The sequence below is a fragment of the Meles meles genome, chromosome 19, assembly GCF_922984935.1.
Source record: "Meles meles chromosome 19, mMelMel3.1 paternal haplotype, whole genome shotgun sequence".
In the NCBI taxonomy this organism is placed as follows: domain Eukaryota; kingdom Metazoa; phylum Chordata; class Mammalia; order Carnivora; family Mustelidae; genus Meles; species Meles meles.
In genome coordinates this window covers 36,044,502-36,070,320 of record NC_060084.1, presented here as the reverse complement: position 1 = coordinate 36,070,320, position 25,819 = coordinate 36,044,502, and the positions used below count along the sequence as shown (strand labels likewise).

Sequence of the window (25,819 nt, the reverse complement as noted above, 5' to 3'; positions counted from 1 at the left end):
GCTCTCATAATACAGTACAAGATGTCCAGGTTTCAACTGAAAATCACTTGCCATACCAAGAGTTAGGAAGATGTCATACTGACTAAGATGGCCAATAGATGCCAAAACAAGATGTCCAAGAGGTATTAGAATCAGCTGACAATGACTTTAAAGCAGCCATGCTAAAAAAATGCTTAATGAGCAATTATGAACACACTTAAAACAAATGAAAAATGATAAGCACATACGAAATAGAAAGCCTCAGCGAAGAAACAGAAGATAAAGGACCAAATGGAAATTTCAGAACTCAAAAATAACTGAAATTAAAAGCTCCGTGGATGGGTTCACTTGCAGAAAGGAAAAGACAGAGCAAAGAATCAGTGAACTGGGAAGACAGAACAACAGAAATTACCCAATCTGAACAACAGAGAGAAAACGCACTGAAAAGGAAAAGTGAATAGAGCCTTAGGGACCTGTGGGACCATAACAAACTACCAATATCAAGAATGAATTGAGATAGCAGCACTGACCCTGCAGAAATCAAAAGATTAAAGGAATACTACAAACAACTTGAAATATGTTAATCTGACACTTAACAGAAGAGCTGTCCCCTGCCTCCCCAGGCTGGTGTGGGGCCTAATGGGTTGGGTGGAAGGTGGTGCATATAACACCTGTTACACGAGCAGCCACTGCCGCCACTGCCACCAAACCGGAAAGCCCTTCACCCACTGACCTGATGCCCACTCATAGGGGCTCTGTAACCTATGAACGTATCTGTTAATTTGCCTCATACAAAATAGGTCATTTTAACAGTCCTATAACTACTAAGGAAACTAAATTCATAATTTTAAAACTGCAATAAAGAAATCTTCAGGTTCAGATGGTTTCACTGGAAAAATCTACCAAACATTTAAAGAATTAATGCAAGCTAGTGCCAAATTTGTTTTATGAAGCTAATATCCTGATACCAAAACTTGACGAAGACAGTGGAAATAAAGAAAACTTCAATATCCCTCATGAATATAGATGTAAAAACTCCTCACAAAATATTAGCAAATATAATACAGCAATATATAAAAAAAATTACACTATGACTAAGTTGAGTTTATCCTAGGGATGAAAACTGGCTCAAAATTTGAAAAATCAATGTAATCCACCATTTTCTTTCATCCAAAAAGATTACATTTCATGTAATCATATGAAATGATGCAGAAAAAACATCTGACAAATGTCAATATACATTCATTATATAAATTCTTACAAAACAGAAACAGAGAACTTCTTCAACTTGATAAAGAGTATCTACGGAGCATCTGGGTGGCTCAGTCAAGCGTCTGCCTTTGGCTTGGGTCAGTATCTCAGGATTCTGTGATCAAGCTCCATATCGGGCTCCCAGCTCAGCAAGGAGTCGGCTTCTCCCTTTCCTTTTGCCTCTCCCATTGCTTGTGTTCTCTCTGTCTGTCCCTCTCTCTCTCTAATGAATAAAATCTTAAAAAAAAAAAAAAGAATTCTACAAAAAGTCTACTGTTACCCTTGTACTTATTGGTGTAATACTGAATACATTCTCCCTAATATCAAGAACAAGGTATGGATATCCACCCTGACCACTCTTATTCAACATAGTGCTAGAAGTTCTAGTCAGTGCCATAAAGCAAAAAAAGGAAACAAAACGATACATATCAGAAAGGAAGAAATAAAACTGTCTCTATTTGCAGATGTCTACGTAGAAAATCCCAAGGAATCTACAAAAACAAACCTAGAACTAAGAAAAGTCAGGAAGGTCACAGGATATCAGACAAGTCAGTTATATTTCTATAAAGAAATGAACACATGGAATTGAAATTTAAAACATGAGATGACTCACAATCACCTAAAAAAATGAACTATTTACATATAAATCTAACAAAACACATACAAGACTTGTATACTGAAAATTATGGAAATGCTGGTGAAAGAAACCAAAGATGTAAATAAATGGGAGAGACACAGAGTGTCCACAAGATTGGAAATTTTAACATAAAAAAAGATGTCCATCCTACCCAAACTGATATAGAGGTTTACTAGAATTCATATCACAATCTCAGCAAAATTTTTTTTTTTAGATAGAAACAATATTTTTCTAAAACTTTCAGGGCGCCTGAGTGGCTCAGTGGGTTAAAGCCTCTGCATTTGGCTCAGGTCATGATTCCAGGGTCCTGGGATCAAGCCCTGCATTGGGCTCTCCGCCTAGCGGGGAGCCTGCTTCCCCCCTCTCTCTGCCTGCCTCTCTGCCTACTTGTGACCTCTGTCTGTCAAATAAATAAATAAAATCTTTTTTTTTTAATTTTTTTCTAAAACTTTCATTGAAATCCAAAGAAACTAGAATACCTGAAACAATTTTGGAAAAGACAAAGTGGGAGGAATCACTCAATCAGATTTTAAGACTTTACAATAGCAGGTATTGGTGGAGGGACAACTACACAGATCAGCAGAACAGAACAGAGAACACAAAAAATGGGCCCACACAAATTTCCCAGATGATTTTTGACAAAGGTGCAAACCAATTTATTGGAGGAAGGACAACCTTTTTGAGAAATGATATGATTACAATTGGACATCTATGGGCAAATAAATAGCCCTTAACCTAAAACTCACATTTATACCAAAATTTACTCAAAAATGGATCATGACCTTAAGTGTAAAATGTAAACTATAAAATTTTTAGGAAAAAAAATAAGAGAAAATCTTTGAGATCTAAGGCTGGGCAAAGAGTTCTTACACTTAACACCAAAAGCACTACCCATAAAGGGAAAAATAGATATCTTATACTTCATCAAAATTTAAAACTTTGCTCTATAAAAGTCCATGTGAAGAAAATGAAAAGAAAAGTTATAGACTAGCATAAAAATCTGCAGCGGTACCTACCTGGGTGGCTTAGTTGGATGAGCATTCAACCCTTGATTTTGGCTTAGGTCATGACCTGAGGGTCATGGCATCAAGCCCCAACTAGGGTTCTGAGCTGGACATGGTGCCATGGCTGGACTTGAGATTCTCTCTCTCCCTCTCCCTCTGTCCCTCCCACCCTGCCTATTCACAGATGTGTGCGCATGTTCTCTCTCTCTCTCTCTCTCAAAAAAAAAAAAAAAAAAAAAAAAAAAATCTACAATCCAAATACCCACCAAAGTACTAGTATCTAATATAAAAAGAACTCTCGGGGCACCTGGGTGGCTCAGTGGGTTAAAGCCTCTGCCTTTGGCTAAAGTCGTGATCCCAGGGTCCAGGGATCGAGCCCTGCGTTGGCCTCTCTGCTTATCGGGGAGCCTGCTTCCCCCTCCCCTCTCTGCCTGCCTCTTTGCCTACTTGTGATTTCTGTCTGTCAAATAAATAAATAAAATCTTTTAAAAAAAAAGAACTCTTAAAACTCCACAGTAAAAAAGAACAAATAATCCAGTTAGAAAGTGGGCAGAAGTCACAAACAGACATTTCACTGAAGAAAAGGATGGCAAGTAAGCATATGAAAAAATGTTTCACATCACTAACCACTAGGCAAATGCAAATTAAAACCATAGACCTATAAGGGCGACTGCGTGGCTCAGTTGGTTAAGCGGCTGCCTTCAGCTCAGGTCACAATTCCAAGGTGCTGGAATCGAGCCCCCACATCAGGCTCCCTGCTCAGCAGAGAGCCTGCTTCTCCTTCTCCCTCTGCCTGCTGCTCTGCCTACTTGTGCTCATTCATTCTCTCTGTCAAATAAATTAAATCTTTAAAACATAAATAAAATAAAAAAAACCATACACCTATCAGAATGGCTAAAATTAAAACAGTAAAAATACTAAATGCTGGTGAGAATATGGAGAAACTGTATCACCAAAAACATCACTGATGGGAATGTAGAATGATATAACTACTCGGGAAAAGTCTGGCCATGTCTTTAAAAAAAAAAAAAGTAAATATGCAGCTACCATATGTCCTACAACTGCACTCCTGAGCATTTACTCCAGAGAAATAAAGTGTTCACATAGTAACTTGTATGCAAATGTTTACTGAAGCTTTATTTACAATAGCCAAAACCTGGAAACAACCCAGACCTGGAAACAACCCAGATACCCTTCAACAGGTGAACAGTTAAATAAACTGCAAGAACCATATGCTGGAATACTACTCAGCAATAAAAAAAGAACAAACACTTGGTACCTACAACTTGGATCAAGTTCCAGAGAATTGTACTGAGTGAAAAAAGCCAATCCCAGAAGGTCATGATGATTTACAGTTACATAACATTCTTGAAATGGTGAAATAATAGAAATGGAGAAGAGAATGATTAAAGAAGTCTAAAGGAGAAGCAAGTGGATGCCAGTCCCAAAAGGTAATATGCAGGATCCTTAGAGTAATGGGAATACTCCACTTGACTGAATGGACGTTATCCTGTTGTGTTACTGTACTACAGTTTTGCAAGATGTTACAACTAGTAACAGAATATACCTGATCATAGTCAAAAGGCCAAAAAGCGATAGTAGTAACAGAATTTCTCTGTAATGCAGGATTTCTCTGTATTACTTCTTATAACATTTTATCTCAGCAATTCTCTCAAAATAAAAAGTCTAATTAAAAAGCAAAAGCAATTAAACTTCAATTGCTATAAAATCATTTATAAAGTTAACAAATGTGAAGGGTCTAAAATTCTCAGAGTTAGCACAGAGTAACTGAGATTTCTTATTTTTCTTCCTTATACAACTGAATCTGGCTGACTTAATACCTAAAATTGTCTGAACCTCTTTGAAGAAATAGAACAGGAGTATGCATTTACATCTTGGTCCCACATTTTGTTTACATATTTAGAACTTAAACCTAAACTGTTTCCCCAAAGGATAAGAGATTATCCTACCTTGGCACCATATAAATCCGAGTTCTTCATTAAAAATTCTGCTGATGTTCGCACTGTGACTCCTGTAGTTTCACACTGCAGCACACAATTTTCCAATGTGGTCTTACCACGGTGAATGACTAGGATGAAAACATGCAATCAAATGCTTTAAGTAATGTGTGTTTTCCAATATTAGAAACGGTCTAGAGGTGACATTAGGTGGTCTAAATATTTCTCTAGCTACCATTTAAACTTTGATACTAGAATTACAAACTCATATTTTATAAAATAATGACTAAAATTTAAAAACAACATTCTTAAAAATGATTGAATTGATCTCAGAAATGCAAAATCAAGTTAAAAAGCACTTTTCATCTCCCCTTCCAGTTTCCCTCAACTCCCTCTCCTCTCCATCTCCCCATGTCCTGCATGTTATTTGTTTTGAAGGGGCGGGGGGGGGGGAGGTTGAGGAACCAGGTGGTGGGTAATAGGGAGGGCACGTACTGCATGGAGCACTGGGTGTGATGCCAAAACAATGAACACTGTTATGCTGTAAATAAACAAATAAAAAAAAAAAAAAAGCACTTTTCATTACCAAAAAAAGTATCAGAAAGTAACTTTCATGATTATCTTGGAAGGGAAAAGAAAAGGAAACCCAATTTAAGATTCAAAAAACCAGTACCAGCACAATGTGAATAGACCTGCACTGAGTCTAGGGCTAAATCGAATACGAAGAACACAGACCACAATATTGGAATGTTTAAAAGGAAAAAAAAAAAAAAAAAAAAAGATCACAAGGAAATCAATATTAAACTAAGAAATTTTTAAGAATAAGCTGAACTATTTTTTACTTTAGGGTAACTTCCTAAGTCATCATGTTATGTACATAAATAATTAATCAGCCTTTCACATACTCAAAAGTGGTTTGTTAAACTGCATCTTCTAGGAAAAGTAAAGTTTTCTTTTAAAACCCAGAACAAAATAATATAGGAAATATTCAGATACTTACTCAAGATTCCTTCTACAGCATCATGCTGAATAAATTTTATGCCTGAGATTTTAATATCTACACCTGTACAATCCACAAAAGTATCTCCTTTGCCCCTCTTTTCTATCACAATATCATCTGGTAGACCATACCCTAAGGAAGAGAACAAGAGCATTTAAGATGAGTGAGGAGAAATGTCTACACTAAAATTGCTATAATAGATTTCTCTATTTCAAATGGCTCCAAATAATATGAGACCAGTCAACCAAGTTGCATTTAAATAAAATCTAATTATCTCCCTACATATCTTGTTTAATTTAAACTAGGGTATATAATTTTTAATAATAACAATTCCTCAATTTGCCCCCATATCAGGAAGACTACCCTATCAATCATCTCAGACCAGCTCAGCACTAAATTTGCCTACAAAACTGCTATATAAAAATAAATAATCCTAGGGGCGCCTGGATAGCTCAGTGGGTTGAACCTCTGCCTTTGCTCAGGTCATGATCTCAGGGTCCTGGAATCGAGGCCCGCATCGGGCTCTCTGCTCAGCAGGGAGCCTGCTTTCTCCTATATGTTAAAAAAAAAAAAAAATCCTAAATACAGCTGGTTCAAAAAGCTTTAAAGCACTTAATCCTTATAATTTTTTTCTCAACTCTGAAATTCTATTATTCTAATATAAATCAGCTTGAAAAAAACCTAAGCATTTCTCAAGATCTTCTAATTTTAGTATTCTTTTTTTCCTTTATTTTTTCTTTTTTTTAATTGTGTATGGTGACTAACATAACACAATAATTTTAGTATTCTCTTAAAAATACTGACTTACAATCTAATAAACTTAAAACCATTTTAATTATTGAAAAAATAGGTCTACCTGGTGAACCAATAAAAAACACTGCATCTCTACAAATCCCAAACTAATAATACAGGCCAACCTCTGAATGGGCTTACAAAAAACTGAGTATCAGAAAACTAGAGAAGTTGCCTGACTTTTATCATAAAACAAAAGCACATAAACAAAGCTGTAAAAAATAACTCTCATTGTCTAAGATGAGCCTTTGCTTGAGTAAATGAAAGCAGTCACCACATCAAAAGACACAGACAAGATTTCAGGGACACTGGAGAAGAATCTAAGAGTACTCCATACTTGGGAATTGCTGCCAATGGTAGACTGGATGATTGGATTTTGAGTATTTATTTTTCCTGTTTTGTTTTTTTTTTTTTTGTCTGTAGTTGGAACATTTTCTATAATAACCGTTTTTTTAATCATCAAAAAAATAAAAATAATAAAAGAATTGTCATATTGAGAAAAAACAGATTATTGCATAAACATACTACATATTCTTAGTAGGGTTTTTAAGATTTTATTTATTTATTTAATTGACAGAGAGAGAGAAAGACAGGGAGAATGGTAACACAAGTGGAGGAGTGGGAGAGGAAGAGCATTTAAGATGAGTGAGGAGAAACCTGATGCTTTGCTGGGTCCCAGGACCCTGGGATCATGACCCCAGCCGAAGGCAGATGCTTAATGACTGAGCCACCCAGGTGCCCTATTCTTCGTAGTTTAAAACATAAAACCATCACTTAAGTGAAGATATGTTCTAAACAAGAAAAAAAAAACCCTACTGTAAGTACTAGTAACACCCTAAACACAGTAGGTACTCAATTATATATCTCCTGTGATAAGAGTTAGCTATAGATCAGAAAAGATATCAGATAACCTTTAATCTTACTCATGAACAAGTACTCCATAAATGCACACTAGAGATACCATAGGATTTCCCAAATTCTCAGAAATGCCCTCTGTCAGTAAATCTACTAATCTTTACACTCAACTACCAGAATTCTATGTGGTTATTTATTACACTTTGACAATTTCATTATTAATAACCTCACCAATCTAGGAAGAACTCTTATCCACCATAAAATCTATAATATCAATGTTATTTTTACTATGCCAAAAAATAAAGTGTTTTTATTGCAGTGATTTATCCTGCAGATGTGTTATTTATACACACACATCTATTATATATCAAATATTGGAGAGGAGAAAGAACAAAAATTACATACATAAAACAAAAAAGGGGGTGAGGTGATGTACTAGTGAACAGCAGGAAATTAAACTCCTAGCCTTGTTTCCATTAAGAAGTTTTGACAAGATAAAGATAAAGAACTAGCTTAAGCGGTTTGTGAACAGCTGCACAAGTCCCAAAATGATAAATGATTTTTTGCATTACAAGCTTTATTGCTAACTTGAAGCTCTTGGTAAATAGTTGAACAGGTGCATCTAAATTTGACATGTTATGGAAATACACAGGACCAAGATGAACAATTGTAAAGTAACCTAAATTTAGGAATCACTCTAAATGTACAATACGATGATGCCTGCTAAAAAGTTATTTTTAATAGAATCTTTCAACATAAATGTTCTCAAAAGTACACTTTGGTCAAGATACGAAAGTGTAGAACTTGACATTCAGCAAGCTTTTAATTTTTTTTTCCCTCTGGCGAGAGAGCACAAGAGCATAAGTTGGAGAAGGGCAGAGGGAGAGGGAGAGAAGCAGACTCCCCACAGAATGTGAAGCCCATAGCTGGGTTTGATCCCAAGACCCTGAGATCATGACCTGAGCCAAAACCAAGATTCAAACGCTCAACTGACTGAACCACCTTTAAAAGCCCCTCAGCAAGCTTTTAAAGAATTAATAAGGGCACCTGGGTGGCTCAGTTGGGCATCTGCCTTCAGTTCAGGTCATTGTCCCGGAGTCCCAGGATGGAGTCCCAGGATGGAGTTCCTGCTGGGCAGGGAGTCTTCTTCCCCCTCTGCCCCTCCTCCTGATGGTGCTCACTCTCTCTCACAGTCTCTCTCAATAAATAAATCTTTTAAAAATAAAACTAAAAGTAATTTAAAATAAAAATAAAGAATAAGATCAAAGATTTTTGGTCCACTTTCAAGTTGGACCTATACCTATGTAAAAATATGTTAAATTTAAAAACAAAAAACCATGCATCAACATATCCATAACATATAAAAAATAAGAGTAAGCTGTTAATAAAATACTAAACTTTAAAAAAATATTGCTAGGAAAAATTTTTATTCTAGAAATGAGATTTCCTCTCCATAAACCACCTACAATCTGGAAAATATGCTTCTTCCTAATAGTCTTTTTTTCTCTATATGCTTATTTTCCCAACACATACAAATAATCATACCTCAAGTTGCTCAAACATTGAGTCAATCCCCCATATACTTTCAAAACTCTTAATATTTTAGGGCAACTCATTTGAAATCAAATGGATTAAATCATACTCTTGGAGCTTCGGCAAGCTCCGAGTGACTTACTGTTTTCTTAAGCATATCATGCAAGAGAGTTTGGTTGCATGATATTCCAGACTCACCTTCCAGCTCAATGGAATCAGCAATGGAGAATGTACCATGTACCATGTAATGGCCAGGACAAACAATCACAGTATCACCTTCATAGCAGGCATTTATAGCAGACAACGGATCACTATGGAACTAGAAAACAAAAACAGATTGCAAATATACACCCCCAAAATGGCAACCTACATATCACTCTAGGTACCCTCATGCTTCATTTTATAAAGGGAGCCAAAACTGCATACTTAAGTATCTCCTCATGATCAACACATGCTTGGTAAGTTTCTAATGCTGATGAAAGGCAGGGCTCTCGCTACTTCCCACTTCACAAAAGAATAGTTCTGGTAAGCTCTTGTAAATGCTTTGCAGGATTCAGGAAAACCTTGGAGTGAATTTGAAGAAAAAAAGCCACCTCAGGCAAAAAACTCCTTTTACCTGAATTTCTGTTTCCTCCTTACAAGGCTCCTGACAAAGCCTGTCCCTGAGCAGAGACCGCAGCAGACCAGTCATCATGGTGGAGGAGACCACATGCATGACCTTCTGACCATTTGGACGAATGCCCTTTGCTTGGATATTCGAATTCTTCTGATAACCGAACACATATCTTAGAGAAACCAACAGACCTGTCAGTTCTTAGTAAGATAGCTGGTTAGAAAAGATGCCAACTAACTAGGAATAACAAAGACACACATACCTCAACAAAGGATTCTCAATGAGTTTTAGCTTTTGTTTCAGCTGTTCAATCTCTGAATATAATTTTAACCCTTCAACCATGGAGATGTTTTCCTGCTCGGAATCAGAGTTACAATTTGACAAACTGCTTCTCAGATTTAAAAATGTCCTGTAACTCTCCTCACATTGGGACAACAGATTGCGGTAATCAACAACAAGTCCTGAAGGAACTCGGTCTTCAAGGATATCATAATGCCTGAAAGTTTAAAAGCAAATTGAAATCCACTGCCTTTCTGACACATTTTCCTATCATTAAAACAGCCCATTTAGTCCTCAAAGACCAGGAAGAAAAGCATTTTATCATACATAACTCAGGTACATGTAAAGTCTTTCTGAATAGCACTCTATTATAAGTGGAAGCTATTTAAAGTTTTAAGAACCACTTCGTTAAAGTCACTAATGTTTCTTGCTTTGGGGAGTTGCTGGGTTTTGTCCTTAGATTTGTGCTTTAGAAACGCTGAAAGTTCATGTTTTACAATTTGTATCATTATTTAATAAAAAATTATGTTCTCATATATTAGATTCAAAATCTTAATAAGCAGATGTCAGGCGACAATCTGAGAGTGTGGGGCAGGGTAGGGAGGGAAGTATCCTAATAGTTTCATAATAATTTTGAAGATTACCATATTTATAGGATCAAAAATTAAAAATGATTCAAGCATTGGCTTTAGTCCTTCCTCACATTTAAAGCACTACAACAAAAAATTATGCTGAATATTCCCTTATAAAGATTATTACAGTATGTTTCAAAAATGTAAACCTTTGAGAGTCACAGAAAAAAAATATATAAAGCTGCCATTACTAAACTAGAGTGATTAAAACAAAATAACCTTGTATTGGACAACCTTATTGGCACTTAAAATTTATTATTAGTTTATATACATTCTCAAACATATAGGTAGAACAAAAAGTATTTCTAGATGCAATAAAATAATTTATGAATGTAGTGCAATCACGTTAACAGATGTGAAATTAATGGATTTGAAAATAAACTGCAATATTCTTGTCATTACCTATAGTTTTAAATAATTGCTTCATTTCTCAGTTAAAAGTTTATTGACTAGCTATGCCTGAGGCCAGAGTTTTTCAACCTTGACTGCATATTAGAATCACTGGAGAGCTTTTAAAAATACAAATGCTTAGGTCCCCATTCAGACCAATTAAATTGATCTCTAGAAGTAGAGAGGTTTTTTTTAAAGTTCCTTGGGGATTCTAATGTGCAGTCAAGGCTGAAAACTATTGCCTTAGATGATGTTTTTTCAACTTAGTCATGCTCTAAATAAGATGGGGGGAAAAAACAGAACTACATCCTAAACAAATTTACATGAAATTACAGTTAACATTCAAACAGTATTTAAAATGAATAAAAAAAATTTTTTTTCCACTTTTCAACTAAATGAATTAGGTGAAGCTTGAAAAGCATGGATTTTGTCTGCTTTGGTTAATCCATACTCATTTAAAGATATTCTAGAAATCCACTCTGCAAATAAAAAACTGGGAACCAAACCACTGACTGCTTGATCAGGTCTATTAAGTTATGAAGATTAAGACTCAAATTTTAAAATAAGTTTCTTAGCATTTCCAATATCATGCCAATCAGCTTATTTCTTTTCATTAAAGTGATACTTTGTGGTCTAAAAGCAATGAACCAACACCTGTGTCTCAGACATAGCTTTGAAGCACAGCGTTTTGAATTAAAAAGGAAAAACATATAACTCACAGTGCAAAATCAAGACAATATGGTTTGATTCCCTTTAAATTAAATCCTGCCTGTTGGTAATAGCACGCCTATCTTTGCCCGGGGACCTTTTATAAAGAGTCTGCCTACATTTGATAACATTCCAGTTTCCCCACCAAGTACCGTAGTTTCTTCTCCATAACTGAAAACAATTCCTCCCTTATGCTTTCCCATCTGCCAGTGATGTACAAGGTATGTATGTAAATCATTTCTTGTTGTTTGAACATGTAAAGCTGTCAAATCAGAATATAGTCCTTTCCAAGATCAGTTTGCTAGATACACAATATTCACCTACCATTACATTTCACTTCAATCAAAACCAATCATTGCTTTCTAAGGCCAAGTATACCAAAACTAGAAAATATGCAAGCTTATTGAAATCCTGGCGTTTTATTTTTTTTTATTTTTTTTTTTTTAATATTTTATTTATTTGACAGAGAGAAATCACAACTAGGCAGAGAGGCAGGCAGAGAGAGAGGATGAAGCAGGCTCCCTGCGGAGTAGAGAGCTGGACGTGGGGCTCAATCCCAGGACCCTGGGATCATGACCTGAGCCGAAGGCAGAGGCTTTAACCCACTGAGCCACCCAGGCACCCCTTAATCCTGGCGTTTTATTGAATACACTATGGGAAAACAGGAAAGGCACAATGGAAAAATTGGAAAGGCTAAATAGAAATCATACATAATTCTAAATCAGGTAGAACCATTAACCAGACTTTTCATATATATATTTTTTACTTCTTATTTACTATATAAACCAAGAAAAACTTACTAAATCTAATTGGGTTCCACAAAAATGTAATGGGTTACTGCCTTATCTTATGTAACCAAATCATCTTTCACATAGGGAAAAAAAAAATTACCTTCTACAAAATTTTTTTGAGTGCCAGTTCTAATTTTATTCTTATAGCAGCACTGCCTTTAAATTACCACTTATGAATACAAGAAAAATTACCTAGTCTTAGAGTACCATCTAGTGGAAATGTGAATGCCACATTTAACAAAATCAGTGCAAAACAACTACTTGGGTTGCACCACTAAGCTAGGGTTTTTTGTAATGTAACCATTTTTCCCTATTAAAATATAACAAATTAGAAAAAGAATGTTTCACTATTTAGGAAATTTTTATGCACCACCAATATTAACTGTTTCATATTTTCATCCATTTGTCAAATAGGATTCAAGGACAAGAACTTGACAAAACACCCTGAAATAATTGTTAGTTTAACCTAGTGTGTTTTACTGTAGAAACTTAGAATAAAGCCAAATATTTTTTAAAGTTCTCTTTTAAAAAATTAAAACAAAAGAAGTCTTCTATAATTCAACAAATTTCACTATTTTTCAAACAACTGTCTTTGAATTTAACACAGGGAGTTTTTTTTTAAACACATCAGTTCAACTGAGTTTTATTTTATAAACGTTAGCTCTTTAACTTCAGTGTCCCTGAACTCTGCTATTACTCACTTTATAAACTAAAAGTAGGTTTCTCTGCACTTGCACAAGTTTCATTTAATAACTTCTTAATGGGTTATACTATTTGTATGGTGGCCCGTTCTGTGTGTGGGCCCCTGAAGTATATATACACCAGATGGGTAAAATTAAACCAGGGCAGCTATTTTTCCAACACGTACAAGTCACTAACTTACAATCTCAATCGAGGTTCAACACATCGGACAAAATAATCATACTCATCCTCCTCTTCTTCATCCCAGCTCCTCCAAATGTTTTGATAGAAAAACCTGAAATATAAATCCAGATCATTCAAATTTAATCACTAGCTCAGTGTTAGGGTTCTGGAGGGGTGCAAGCTAAAGACTAAATCAAAACAACTGTATCAGCTACAATAGAGAAAGCTGCACAAATGCAAGACTTCAGTCATGAGTCATAGAACTTCTATGGATTGGCCGAAGAAATTTTTCTACAATACTGGTTCCATTATGATCTTTAATTAGAACTATTTATCGGAGTGCCTGGGTGGCTCAGTTTGTGGAATGTCTGCCTTCAGCTCAGATCATGATCCTGGAGTCCTGGGCTAGAGTCCAAGGTTGACTCAGTGGGGCATCTGCTTCTCCCTCTCCCTCTATCCCTCCCCCCACCAGCTCGTGCTCTAAATAAGTAAAATCAAAAAAAGAGAAAAGTTTTATTGACCATCTATAATTGGGTGGATGGTAGTGCCATTTATTAAGACAGAAAAGACTTGGAGAGAAACAGGTTTAGGTTAAAAACAGAGTTGTTTTTCCCATGTTTGAATTGAGATTCCTATCTGACCTCCAAGTGGATGATGTCAAGAGTAAAGATGAATATAACAAACCCAGAGCCCAAGGGAAAGGTCAGGGCTAAAGATATAAATCTGGGAGTTGTCAGCTTACTGATGGCATTAAAGCAACAGATGAGATCATCTAGGGAAATAATACAAGGCAGCAGTTCTCAAACCCAGCTACATGTTAGAGCCGTCTTAGAAGCTTTTAAAAATTGGTTCCCAAACCTATTCCAGACCAATAAATCAGAATCTTTGGGGAGGGTGGGAGGTAGATACAGAATCTAATTTTTTTTAAAACCTATCCAAGTAATTAACAAATTTTTATTATGGAAAATTTCAAACATATACAAGAGCAAATAGTATCATGAATACCATGTATGCATCAGCCAGCTTCAACAATGATCAACGCATAGGCAACCTTATTTCATCTCTACCTTACCCACTCACTTCTTTGCTCCCCACCCCCACCATACTGACACTTGATTACTTTAAAGCAAATGTCAAACATATAATATCATTCACAAATTTTAGTATGTAGCTCTAAAATAAATCTTTAAATCAAGAAAAAGTTAAAATTCTTTAATATCCAAATATCCAGTTAGTGTTGAATTTTCCCTGTTTGTCTCTTCTGCTATTGTTACTGTTGTTGTTTTATCATTGGCTTGTTCAAATAAGAATCCAAACAAGGGTCAGCCACTGCACTTAACTAAATCACTTTTATTCTATAAATTATCCTTCCCTCCTTTTCTCCTTGCAATTTATTTAAGGTTTTCCACACTCTGAATTTTATTGATTGCATCTTCATGGAGTCATCTAACATGTTCTTCTATTTCTTTCACTCTGGTAAACAGTAAGATCTAAAGACTTGATCAGCTTTAGGAAAGATTTTTTTTGGGGGGGGGGGGCAAGGATACTTAAAAGGAGACACAATGTACTTCCATTAGGAACTATATGACACCTGGTCATGTCTTCTGATGATGAGGTTAAGAAACCATTGGATTCAGTTTTGTCAGCCTGATCCATCCACTACAAAGTTCCCTACGAGTTTTCAACCAATAGTTGTAGCAGCCAATCATGATCATTGCCTAGAAACTTTATTTATTACAGGTTGTAAAATATTGATATTCTGATCCTAGCATTCTATCCTCATGTATTAGTTGGAATACTCTTATAAAAAACAATTCCCAGGTGATTCTAATGTGCTTCCAAGGCTGATTAAATAGAGGGATGGGTAGCTAACCTAGGATGGATCCTTGGGTAACTCCAACATTTTAAAGTTTTGAGCAAGAGCCAAGATGACTAAGAACATGGGAGGAGAGTGTGTTAAGAAAATGGGAATGACCAAATAACTAGAATGTGACCAAGAGGGAAAGCAAGATGAGATCAGAGAAGAGATGATGGGGAAGGAAAACAAGGAGGACTTTGATGACCTCAAGCACAGTTTCAGTGGTGCTATGAGGCAGAAGCATTACTGAAATGCCACAAAGTGCAGACTGAGACTACACAGAACTCTGCCAGGAAGTTCTGCTGTGAAAAGAAGCAGTGAAAATGAAGCCATCTCTTAATCTTTATAGATTAGACTGCCAGTCTCTTCATCCTCTAGAGTCATCTTTTGTTGTTATTTGGCTTTTTTAAGATTTTTTTTTTTTTTTTTTCTTGAGAGGGAGAGAGAGAATGAACAAGAGCAGGGTAAGAGAGGAGCAGACTGCCAGCCAATCAGAGGGCCCAATACAGGGGTCCATATCAGGACCCTGGCCTTGGACCGAAGGCAGAGGCTTAAAAGACTGAACCACCCAGGCGCCCCCTCTAGAGTCATCTTAAAGAAAAAAAAAAAAAAAAAGAAAAAGGAACCTGAGCATACCTTTATTCAATAAAAAAGAAACCGCTGGTTCCTACCCTCAGAATGAGTGTGGAGGTATTCCATGGGTTCACAATCTGGCTCTAGAGCACCTCTCTTAACCTCAGACCTCTTTTATGCAAACTCCCATTTCGAAAGCTCTTTCAAGCCTCCATGCAACATGCTGGCTGGCTGTCCACCTTCTCTACCTGGTGATCTTATACTTACATTTTAAGACCCTCTCAAGTAGTAAGCTCACCAGTACTGTACAGAACATTCAAACACCAATCACATCTGCACCTCCTCTGGTGTTTATTCCCTCAAGACAGAAACCTTGACTTCTGCCATATCCACTCATTATCTCCGTATCCCCCAGCTCTACTCTACCACCAAGTCCCAGCCATCCTACCTTCTCAGGAAGCCTCCATGTATCCTCTCCATACCCCACCCTAGTCCACTCTCTTGTCCCTAACCTGGGCTTCTTAGTCCATCTCCCTGCATTTGTTTTCCAAAATACAAAGCTGATCCTATTCACCTTTGAATAAAAACCTTTTGGTGTTTCCCCAGTGCTCTTAAAGACAAAAATGACTAACCAGCTGGCAAAGGCCCTGCATCTTCTGACTCTTGACAACCTCTAAGCTGGTTTCCTAAGCCTCCTCCATTACTGTCTGTTCCAGCCACACTGGCCTTTCAGCACCTTAAATTCACAGCTCCTGAACCTGTTCCCTCCCTACCCCTGCCACAGCCCCTTTCACCTAGCCAATACTTCAGATCCAAGTTCAAATGCCATTTCCTCAAGAGACAACCATGTAATTGCCACCTACCCTAGCCTGAGGACACTCTACCTCTTCACTGCACTCACTGCAGTTTCCAATCACATATACACTTTTGTGTGATTAGGATTCATCTCCCACCTCTAGATTGACAGCCCCTGGTGATGGTGATTATGTCAGCTTCATGCTCCAGTCACATCTACCCCTCAACTTAGGACCCAGCACTTGAATATTCATTGAGTAAACAAATGAAAACCTGCATAATTTGAACTTTTCTGGGCATTAACCAGAATCTGAGCCCTCAAAATGAAGAATAAATGTGCCAGGCTCACCTTCAAATAATACCATTACTAATTCTAAATACTAGTCCTACCAACTTCAATACCCCTAGAGATTAGCTCCCTGATAATTGATGATAACTCATCAATTATCCCTTTACCTTCAAATGCTTCAGTTGACAGATTTTTTTCAAGTGAGAGAAACATAAGAGAATTAATTATATTGGTTCTGGACAGAGGCCAGTACTTTAGATTTATATTGCTAGGCCTAATGCTGAACATATAGCGTTAAAATTTCTTGGGTACAAATAGAAATTTTCCTTAACATCTTGGAAGCAGGGCCTGAGATAACCTGCTTCTTTGTAGAGCATTCAAATTAAGCTCAGCAAAACCAGGTTAACTCACTAATGGTACAAAAACTGAAAACTATAAGATACTATGCCACACTATGAACATGATCATATTATCCAGTCTCCCAGTTCCTAGAGAAATAGAAGTCCATTTTTAAATAGACAAAAGTCAGCCTTCCTTAGTGAATATACTTATAACACAGAAGATCCAAAAGAAGTACCTGTATCAGGAACTACATTACAAAAGATCTATCTGATGATTGTTATCAAAGGGGAGGTGATTGGGGGGATGGGTGAAATAGTTGATGAGAGCTAAGGAATGCTCCCTTGATGAACACAGAGTGATGTATGGAAGTGCTGAATCACTATATTGTACACCTGGAACTACTATAACGCTGTATATTACCTATACTGTAATTAAAATTTAAAAAAAAAAAAAAAAAAGGTATACCGCTTAATCCAGATAGGAGCTTTCCTCCTCACTGAAAGGACAAGAAGAGCACATGTTCAAGTGGAAATCAAGTATGCCAAAAAAGGTTAAAAGGCATGAACATATCCTCTAAGGATCCTGGAAGTCACCTAAGAAGAAACCTTCTTTGGCCAGATACATTCTTGAAAAATAGGAGGGCCTGGGTTGCTCAGTGGGTTAAAGCCCCTGCCTTCAGCTCCAGTCATGATCCCAGAGTCCTGGGATAGGTATCAAGCCCCTCATCGGGCTCTCTGCTCAGCAGGGAGCCTGCTTCCTCCTCTCTCTCTCCCTGCCTCTCTGCCTACTTGTGATCTCTGCCTGTCAAATAAATAAATTTAAAAAAAAAGAAAAAGAAAAAAATATATATATATATGTCTTATCAGTGCACAAGACATGGTGCACCACCTCCTTCACTTTCTCTTCTTTCCTCATATTTAAGTACATCAACCATAAGCCTTAGCATCCAGAACTTTTAAGGGTTTCTAAACATAGGCAAATCAAACAAAGAATCTCCTATCTTTTGTTAACATTTGGGGATACTGAATGAAAGCCATACAGGAATTCTTTGTATTTTTTTTTCAACTTTTCTGTAAGTCTGAAATTATCTCAAATGAAAATTTAAAATGCTTTTTAAATCTTTTTAATTTAAAAAAGATTCCCCTATCTTTGAATATTTTAAAATACTGCAATGACCAAATTTACAGTATGAGTTTTAAATCTCGGTATATAACACAGACTAGAATTACCGCATTTCATCATAGTTTCTGGCGACAAGGTTATTTTTATCAACTCTCCTCTCTTCCTACCTGACATGCTCAATTGCAAGGGCTGTCTGGTCAAATATTCCAGAATCATCAAACACCACCCACAGCTCCTGCAGGGGCAACCGATGTTCCTTCAGATCGAGGAGCTCATTCATACATTCCAAGGTAAAAGAGCTCACTTGAGATTCACAGAGGTATGGGTCTGCAAGCCTCACCACTGCCTTCAAGGCTGCAAAGTCCACATCTGTGACCTGAAATTTAAAATAATGTGACTTACATAGAAATCAAAATTAAGATACATACAAAACACTACTAATAGCCTGATTTTTTTATGCAGGTAATGGGAACAGGGAGCCTTCCTCCATAATATAGAAAATAAACAAGAAAGGCCTGGCTCTTACCCAAATGGAGCTTACACTGTAATTGAGACAAACAAACAAGACGGTGATGAGCATGTGACAAAGTATAACAAACAGGGGTGGTAGGTCTGGTTTTGCTGGGATGGTCAGAGTCACTTCTTAGCTACGATGTACAGGATGAAAGGGAAGCAGCCATCTGAAGGGCAGGAAGGTAAAAAGGCCCTGTGGCAGAGAAAAGCTTGGCTGCTGGAGCAGCAGACAGGCAGTATTTTTTGCAGTATTTAAAGGAAAGAAATGGGCAGGGGAGGGGCAGCAGGAGATGAGGCGAGAGAAAAGGGCAAAGAAATCAAGACAGAAACGGCATTGGAAGGAGCTTGGATTTTTTATTCTCTAGACAATGAAAAGCCATGAAGCCAACACCATGGCTTTGGTAAATGCAATGCATTAGAGATTTTAAGCAGAAGAATGACACATTTCTCTTTTTTTTTTTTTTTTTTTGACACGTTTCTCTTTTAAAAACAATGACTTTGGGGTCACCTGGATGGCTCAGGGGGTTAAGCCTCTGCCAAGCCTCTGCCTTCGGCTCAGGTCATGATCTCAAGGTCCTGGGATCAAGTCCCACATGGGGCTCTCTGCTCAGTGGAGAGCCTGCTTCCCCCTCTCTCTCTGCCTGCCTCTCTGCCTACTTGTGATCTCTCTGTGTCAAATAAATAAAATCTTAAAAAAAAAAAAAATGACTTTGACAACTTTGGGAGAGTGGATCCGGGTGGAGGTTGAGGGTTGGACATGTATGGAGGACACAACCAATGACAACACTATTATAATCAAATTAATAGGCCTTTCTGCCACCAAACATAGTAACATAATACAAAACTTAAGTCACCAGAAACAGTTGCAACCCACTGCCTCATCCATAATCACTGCAGTAAATGATGTCATTTTCTCAAAGAGCTGCAGCAACAACTTGTATTCTCACTCCCTGGTTTAACATTTTAGGTTAACAGGGTTTTCTGTGGTCCAGTTAACAAAATACTGAGAAAAATTCACAGCTGTAATTAGAGTGCAAATTTAGTGTAAAAGGCGCAGTCAGTTGAAAAATAAGATCGTTTTTACTTTTGACAATGGGACATATTATCAAGAGATTAACCACATATCTACAAATTTGTTAGGCAAAAAATAGGCCAGTTTTAAAATGCCTGTTTGGTTTGAGCTACTTAATGGGCTACAACTAAGAAGGTAAAAAATTAATTGAAACTCCGTTGACTTCATAATGAGGTCTCTCTGTTTTTTAAATGGTCTCAAATACCTCCTCCACTTCGTAGGTTTATAATCCATTCCCCTTGTCAAAGGACACTGGGACTTTAACCACCTCAATTCCTGAGTAGCTCCTCCTTGGCTGCCTTTAAAATTTGCGGAACACTTCATACACCATGACAATTAGATGTGAAAAACATGCTATTTCAATCAGTTCATAAACTTTAATTAAAAATAAGCACTTTGGCTCTAACAGTCTGAAGGAAAGTGCTTTTAGCTAGAGACAAATGTCTTAACAACAGAATCAAATTTACCTCAACCAGCACCTCAAACACATTAGTGTGCCAGACTGCCCGCCATCCAGATGGTTCAAGGACCTTCTCCAAGAACTCAGCTGTGAATTCTCTTACTTCAGAGGCCTTGCAGTCAGCTACAAACAAATTAAACACAATAAGAATTGAGACTGCATAAAGCAGAGAAAAGTTAGTAAATCCATTTTCTCAGAACTAACTGGCAATCTGGAGACTAAAATCTACTTGTAAACTGAAAAGATTAAAAGCAGCAAAACAAAAACAAACAAACAACAACAATAACAACAAAAAACCTACTCACCTAAAATGTAATCTTGATAAGCTCTGAATCGCTCATAGAACAAAAGTTGACTTGTCTGGAATATTTCTGGAAAATGAGTCTTTCCTTCAGGCACAAAACTTGGTAAACTAGAACCTGGCTTATCATGATTGCTGCAATCACTGCATGAATCTTCATCTTGGAACAGAGCTAAAAGAAGAAAAATAAGCAGGCTTAACTATCCCAGACACTTCCAGTGCTTACAGACGGCTTCTAATTTCATATCCTTGCTCAGAAATTCTAAACAAAATACAAATAAGGATGTGGGTGTGATGCTTTATTTACCTTCATCACTGTCAGAAGAAATCAGTTTTCCAAACTTGAAAATATCTTAAAATCCAAGTTCTACTTTGAAATAATAAGAACTTAAAATCTTTCATAGGTTAAGTCTTTGTTGTTCTGTGAAGTTTTTCAGGAAGGCAGAGAAAAAGGGTTTTTTGATTCACTGGCAATCACTAAAAATCTCCTTCAAAGGATAAAGTTATGATTCTTACTATAGCTACCAACTTAAAATGGTCAAATAGCTTACAGTTATTTTTTTCCCCAAAACAATTCCATAAAGCTGCATTAAAGTTAGGAGCTAGTTTCCTATATTCCTTCACAAATGAGCAGAAGCCGCCCTTTATTTTCTGCAATATCAGTCTGTCAATGGTCCCTCAATAAACAGGGATGAGAGATGCTTAATAACACATAAGGTTTACTTCGCTAAAAGTACTTTACTAAAGGTTTCTCCTCACCAATTTCAGTGACTGTGTCTAAAGGAAGGATTAGAAAATGCTAATCACATTAGGTTTGGGCTGCATGTAATTATGTTTCATAAGGCATGATTTGATCAGTGGCATATCTAATTCTGTATAATATGATGTTTTTAATAGACAAAACTACTAAATAAACAATGCTGAGGGTATCATTTAAGCTGACAAAATAGTTTCCACAGGTTGTTTCAGGGAGACTATCTGAGACTGTTATTAACAGCAATCTTTCTCTCCACCACACCCCACCCCACTGCCCCTTGCTCCTCATATTTTCTCCTTCCTTCGACTTCTTTGCCTCTATTCAGGCCACCAGAACTACTTGATCCCACAAATGACCCACAGTGTACTCAAGTCTACTGCTCACATGCCAAAGCACATGAGCCTCAGAAAACATCAATACCTCACTAGCTGTGTGGCAATGTCTCTGTGCCTCAGCTTCCTCTCCTATAAAGATGAAGATAGCATGCTTGTTTCAATTCATTAATTCAATAAATTATCTGTCAATCACCTACCCATCAAATACTATATATAAATGTTTATTAGAGAAATAATGCCTTCTCTTCCCACCCATTAGGATAGCTTTTATCAAAAACAGTAAGAAGGGGCGCCTGGGTGGCTCAGTGGATTAAAACCTCTGCCTTCGGCTCGGGTCATGATCTCAGGGTCCTGGGATCGAGCCCCACATCGGGCTCTCTGCTTGGGGGGGAGCCTGCCTCCCCCTCTCCCTCTGCCTGCCTCTCTGCCTACTTGTGATCTCTGTCTGTCAAATACATAAATAAAATCTTTAAAAAAAAAATAAGAAAAACTATTAAGGAAACAAGTGTTGGTGAGGATGTGGATAAATAGGAACTCTTATACACTGCTGTAGGCAACGAAAAGGTACAGGGCTATGGAGAACAGTATGGTGGTCCCTCAAAAATTTAAAAATAGAATTACCAGAAGACCCAGCAATTCCACTTCTGAGTATATATCCAAAAGAACTGAAAGTGGGATCTCCAAAACATATTTCTATGCCCATGTTCATAACAGCATTATTCGCAATGGCTAAAAGGTGGAAGCAACCCAAGCGTCCATCAGTGGTTGAATGGATAAGCAAAAGGTGATATCTATACACAAAGCAATATTTTTCAACCTTAAAAAGGAAGGAAATGCTGACACCTGCTACACCATGGATGAACCCTGAGGACATGATGCTAAATGAAATAAGCCAGTCACAGGAAGACAAACACTGTATGAATTCATCAACTTGAGGTACTCAGAGTAGTCAAAGTCGTAGAGACAGAAAGTACAATGCTGGTAGCCAGGGGCTGAGAGAGGGGAGGCTGGAGAGTTATTGTCTAACGGGTACAGAGTTTCAATTTACAAGAAGACGAGTTATGCAGATGGATGGTGGTGATAGCTGCACAACAGTGTGACTATATTAAACATCACTGAACTAGACAGTTAAAAAGGATTAAGATGGTGTAAGATGGTAACCTTTATGTGTATTTTAACACAATATAAAAAAGCAAAGACTACCTTACTTTGGCACAATTCTTCACAGCCACTTTGAAAGTACTGCTTTTCACACATTATTTCAATTCCTCTTCACCAAGTCTGTAGGACCACTGGCTCTGTTTTCCAGACAGGAAAACTGAGGCCAAGTGATTTTTGCCGGTTCACAAGAGGGATCAGCAGTGGAATTAAATCACATGTATGTTTTCTCCCTTTGCCAGGACTCTTTCCACTATATAATCCAACTGAAAATGTTAAAGGAAAAGCCTGAACAGCTTAAAATATCAGGGGGAAAAAATCATAAAGTTACCTCCATAAAGAGGTACACAGCACTGAAAATTACACTCGGGCTCTATTTTTAGACTCTGCCCCACCCTGGCTCCCTTAACTTTGGGCGTGTCAGCTACCGTCAGTGCTCAGGGCAGCTACCGAGGCCAAGAGTTTACTATCTTCTCTTTTGGGAAAGGATTCATGAGCTCCTCTAAGATTGAGAAGAAAAAGAGGAGACGTCTCTCCAGAGATGAACGCGCAAAAAAACCCGGAAGCCCACCCAGACATCCCTGTTGGGAATTCCTAAGAGGGCCCAACCCCTTTCAGTGTCAAGGAAGCTGAAGCCCGATGGGGCGAGAAGGGGAGATGCCCAGGGTACCTCCCGACCTTGACATTCTGAGAAGGGGTCGGTGCCTCTCACAGTCACCGCCGCCACCCTGGCCAGCCGCTCCGGAAGGCCTATGAGACCCAGGCGCCCTCAGAGGGTCCCGATTGCCCTAAGCCACCGCGGACACGGTCGGCTGCTAGGAGGCGGCTCCTCGGCCCTGACAAGACGGGTGCTCACCTTTCTCCAGGGGCGCTGGCTCCTCCTCGACCGCCCAGCCCGTGCGCTCCGGCTGCGTTGTCATTGCCTGCGACCCCAGCCCGCCACCCGCCAGCAATCCGTCAGCCATTTCAAATTTCCGCGGGCAGCCGCCTAGCTCGCGAACAAGACGACGCAGACGCTTCTGATTGGGTGGTGGGCCGAGGCCCTCAGGCCAATTAAAGGAAAGCGTATGTTGCCCGATTTCCGAACGAGCTCCGCCCCCTCCCGCCGCCTCTCACCCGGTAACAGCGCCTTTGCGCCACCTACTGGCCGGACGAACCGCTGCTGTTCTCGTTCAAGCTCTCGGTCTTTTGTTTGCTGTGACTAACGAGGGCAAAATTGAACTGGAACACAATCTGGGATGACTTCCGAAACACTACCAAGCCATCCTGGAAATGGGTATTAGCATTAGAGGTACTGAACTGGGGATCCAAAAACATAGCATTTAGACTTGTTTCCGCCATTACTAGTGGTATCACCTTGATCAAGTCCTTCACCTGTCAGAAACTTATCTTCCGTTGTAATAGTATATTGACCTAGGGGGCTGTGAATTTTTCATCACTAAAAGTAAGACTCGGTCTTTCTCAACATCCCGCCACCTCTCTCTCCTTTGCTGTGTATGCACACACTATTTTCTAAGAATGTCAAATCAAATTTAGTAAGTAAAAGTATGGTTTATGCATAATTATTAATCAAAGGCAACTGTAATCTCCAATGATAACTGCTAACATGTATTGAGTATTGGGTGCAAGACACCCTCCTGCATGCTTTACTTATACTACCTTTTTTTTTCCAGTTTTACTGAGAAATAATTGACCTACATCGTCCTCTAAGTTTAAGGCATTTAGTGTGACAACTTGATTTACATATATTGTGAAATGATTACGCAGTAGGTCCAGCTCACATCCATCTTCAAAGACAGATACAATAAAAATAAAAGAAAGAAGAAAGGAAAATTTTTTTTCTCCTTGTGATGAGAGGATTTAGTCTCTTATCTTCTCTATAGATAAAACAGCACTGTTAGCTATAGTCATCATGTTGTATATTACATACCTGCATTATTTTATTCAGTCTTCCAAAACAATCCTATGAGAGAGGAAATATTATTATCCTCATTTTACATTTGAGGAAACTGAGTTACCAAGAAGTAAACTAACTTGCCCAATTTAACCCAGCACAGCCAAGATTATAAACCAGCCAAACTCCAGAAACCACCCCTTTATGCTTCAGCAGGACCATGACCCGTCAGAGCTGAGGTGGGCCGGTAATGGCAAGAGGTTACCAGAACACAGTGTGGGCTGAGTCCCACAGAAGGACAAGAGCCTGGTTGTGACAGGCTGCACAGTGTTGTCATAGGGAAAATGTATCCACTTACTGGCTAGGAGGAAGACCTTGGGCTAATGTCCCTCAGATCCCTTGTGACTAAAATGAAATGGAGCCAGGGGAGGCATCTGTGGAAACCTGCACTTAATTCCACTAGCTTTTCCAGGAAATACGATTTCTTTGACTCTTGTGTACAGTGTCTGACCTTAAACTTATTCATTCACTGAGCAAATATTTACTGAATTCCACAAGGTGAAAACACACAAAACAATAAAATCAAGACAAGCAACAGGCCTAGAAGATGAAGTTAGCTTTCTCATTATTGTCCCTTTAATCTTCCCACCCACAAACACCACAGGTAGTAGGATTTCTCCTCACCTTTCTCCCTCAGCCCTGAAGACAACATAGCTCTCTTCTTGTTCAATTACCAAATATTTCATCAGCTGTCAATATATTACCCAAGCCAGTGCTTCTGGAAAAATCTTGGAAAGGGACAGGAGGCCACAAGAGTTGGAGACAAAATACCTATGCTGCCGCAAACTCCATTAAGAACAAATTGTTCATTAAACCGGATGCATTTCCAAAACTTCATCAATGTTTATTCATTACTTGCTTAATTATATCAAATGTTTTTAGACTTTTCCCCTAAATGGAGACCTGTAAGTTGCACCCATTTCATGGGAGTTTGCCTTCCCTGCCCCCTCTCCCTTATACTAAGGAGTGGAGTTTTTTTTCTTTCTTCCTTTCCACTTGGGGCC

General features: G+C 38.0%; 1 protein-coding gene across 2 annotated transcripts in view; it reads right to left on the bottom strand.

Moving 5' to 3' along the window:
* SHCBP1 (SHC binding and spindle associated 1) overlaps window positions 1–23,842 on the bottom strand; it is a 28,966-nt gene extending 5,124 nt beyond the window's left edge. For both annotated transcript variants that reach the window (XM_045988144.1, XM_045988145.1), the window contains exons 1-10: window positions 23,718–23,842; window positions 20,616–20,783; window positions 20,318–20,433; window positions 18,433–18,641; window positions 13,306–13,398; window positions 9,885–10,118; window positions 9,626–9,794; window positions 9,208–9,328; window positions 5,830–5,961; window positions 4,842–4,960 (exon numbers count right to left, since the gene is read on the bottom strand). In XM_045988144.1, the coding sequence (XP_045844100.1) occupies window positions 4,842–4,960; window positions 5,830–5,961; window positions 9,208–9,328; window positions 9,626–9,794; window positions 9,885–10,118; window positions 13,306–13,398; window positions 18,433–18,641; window positions 20,318–20,433; window positions 20,616–20,783; window positions 23,718–23,826 (1,470 nt within the window). In that variant the 5' untranslated portion in view covers window positions 23,827–23,842. The remainder of the gene's footprint in view (window positions 1–4,841; window positions 4,961–5,829; window positions 5,962–9,207; window positions 9,329–9,625; window positions 9,795–9,884; window positions 10,119–13,305; window positions 13,399–18,432; window positions 18,642–20,317; window positions 20,434–20,615; window positions 20,784–23,717) is intronic.
* Window positions 23,843–25,819: the final 1,977 nt, after the last annotated feature.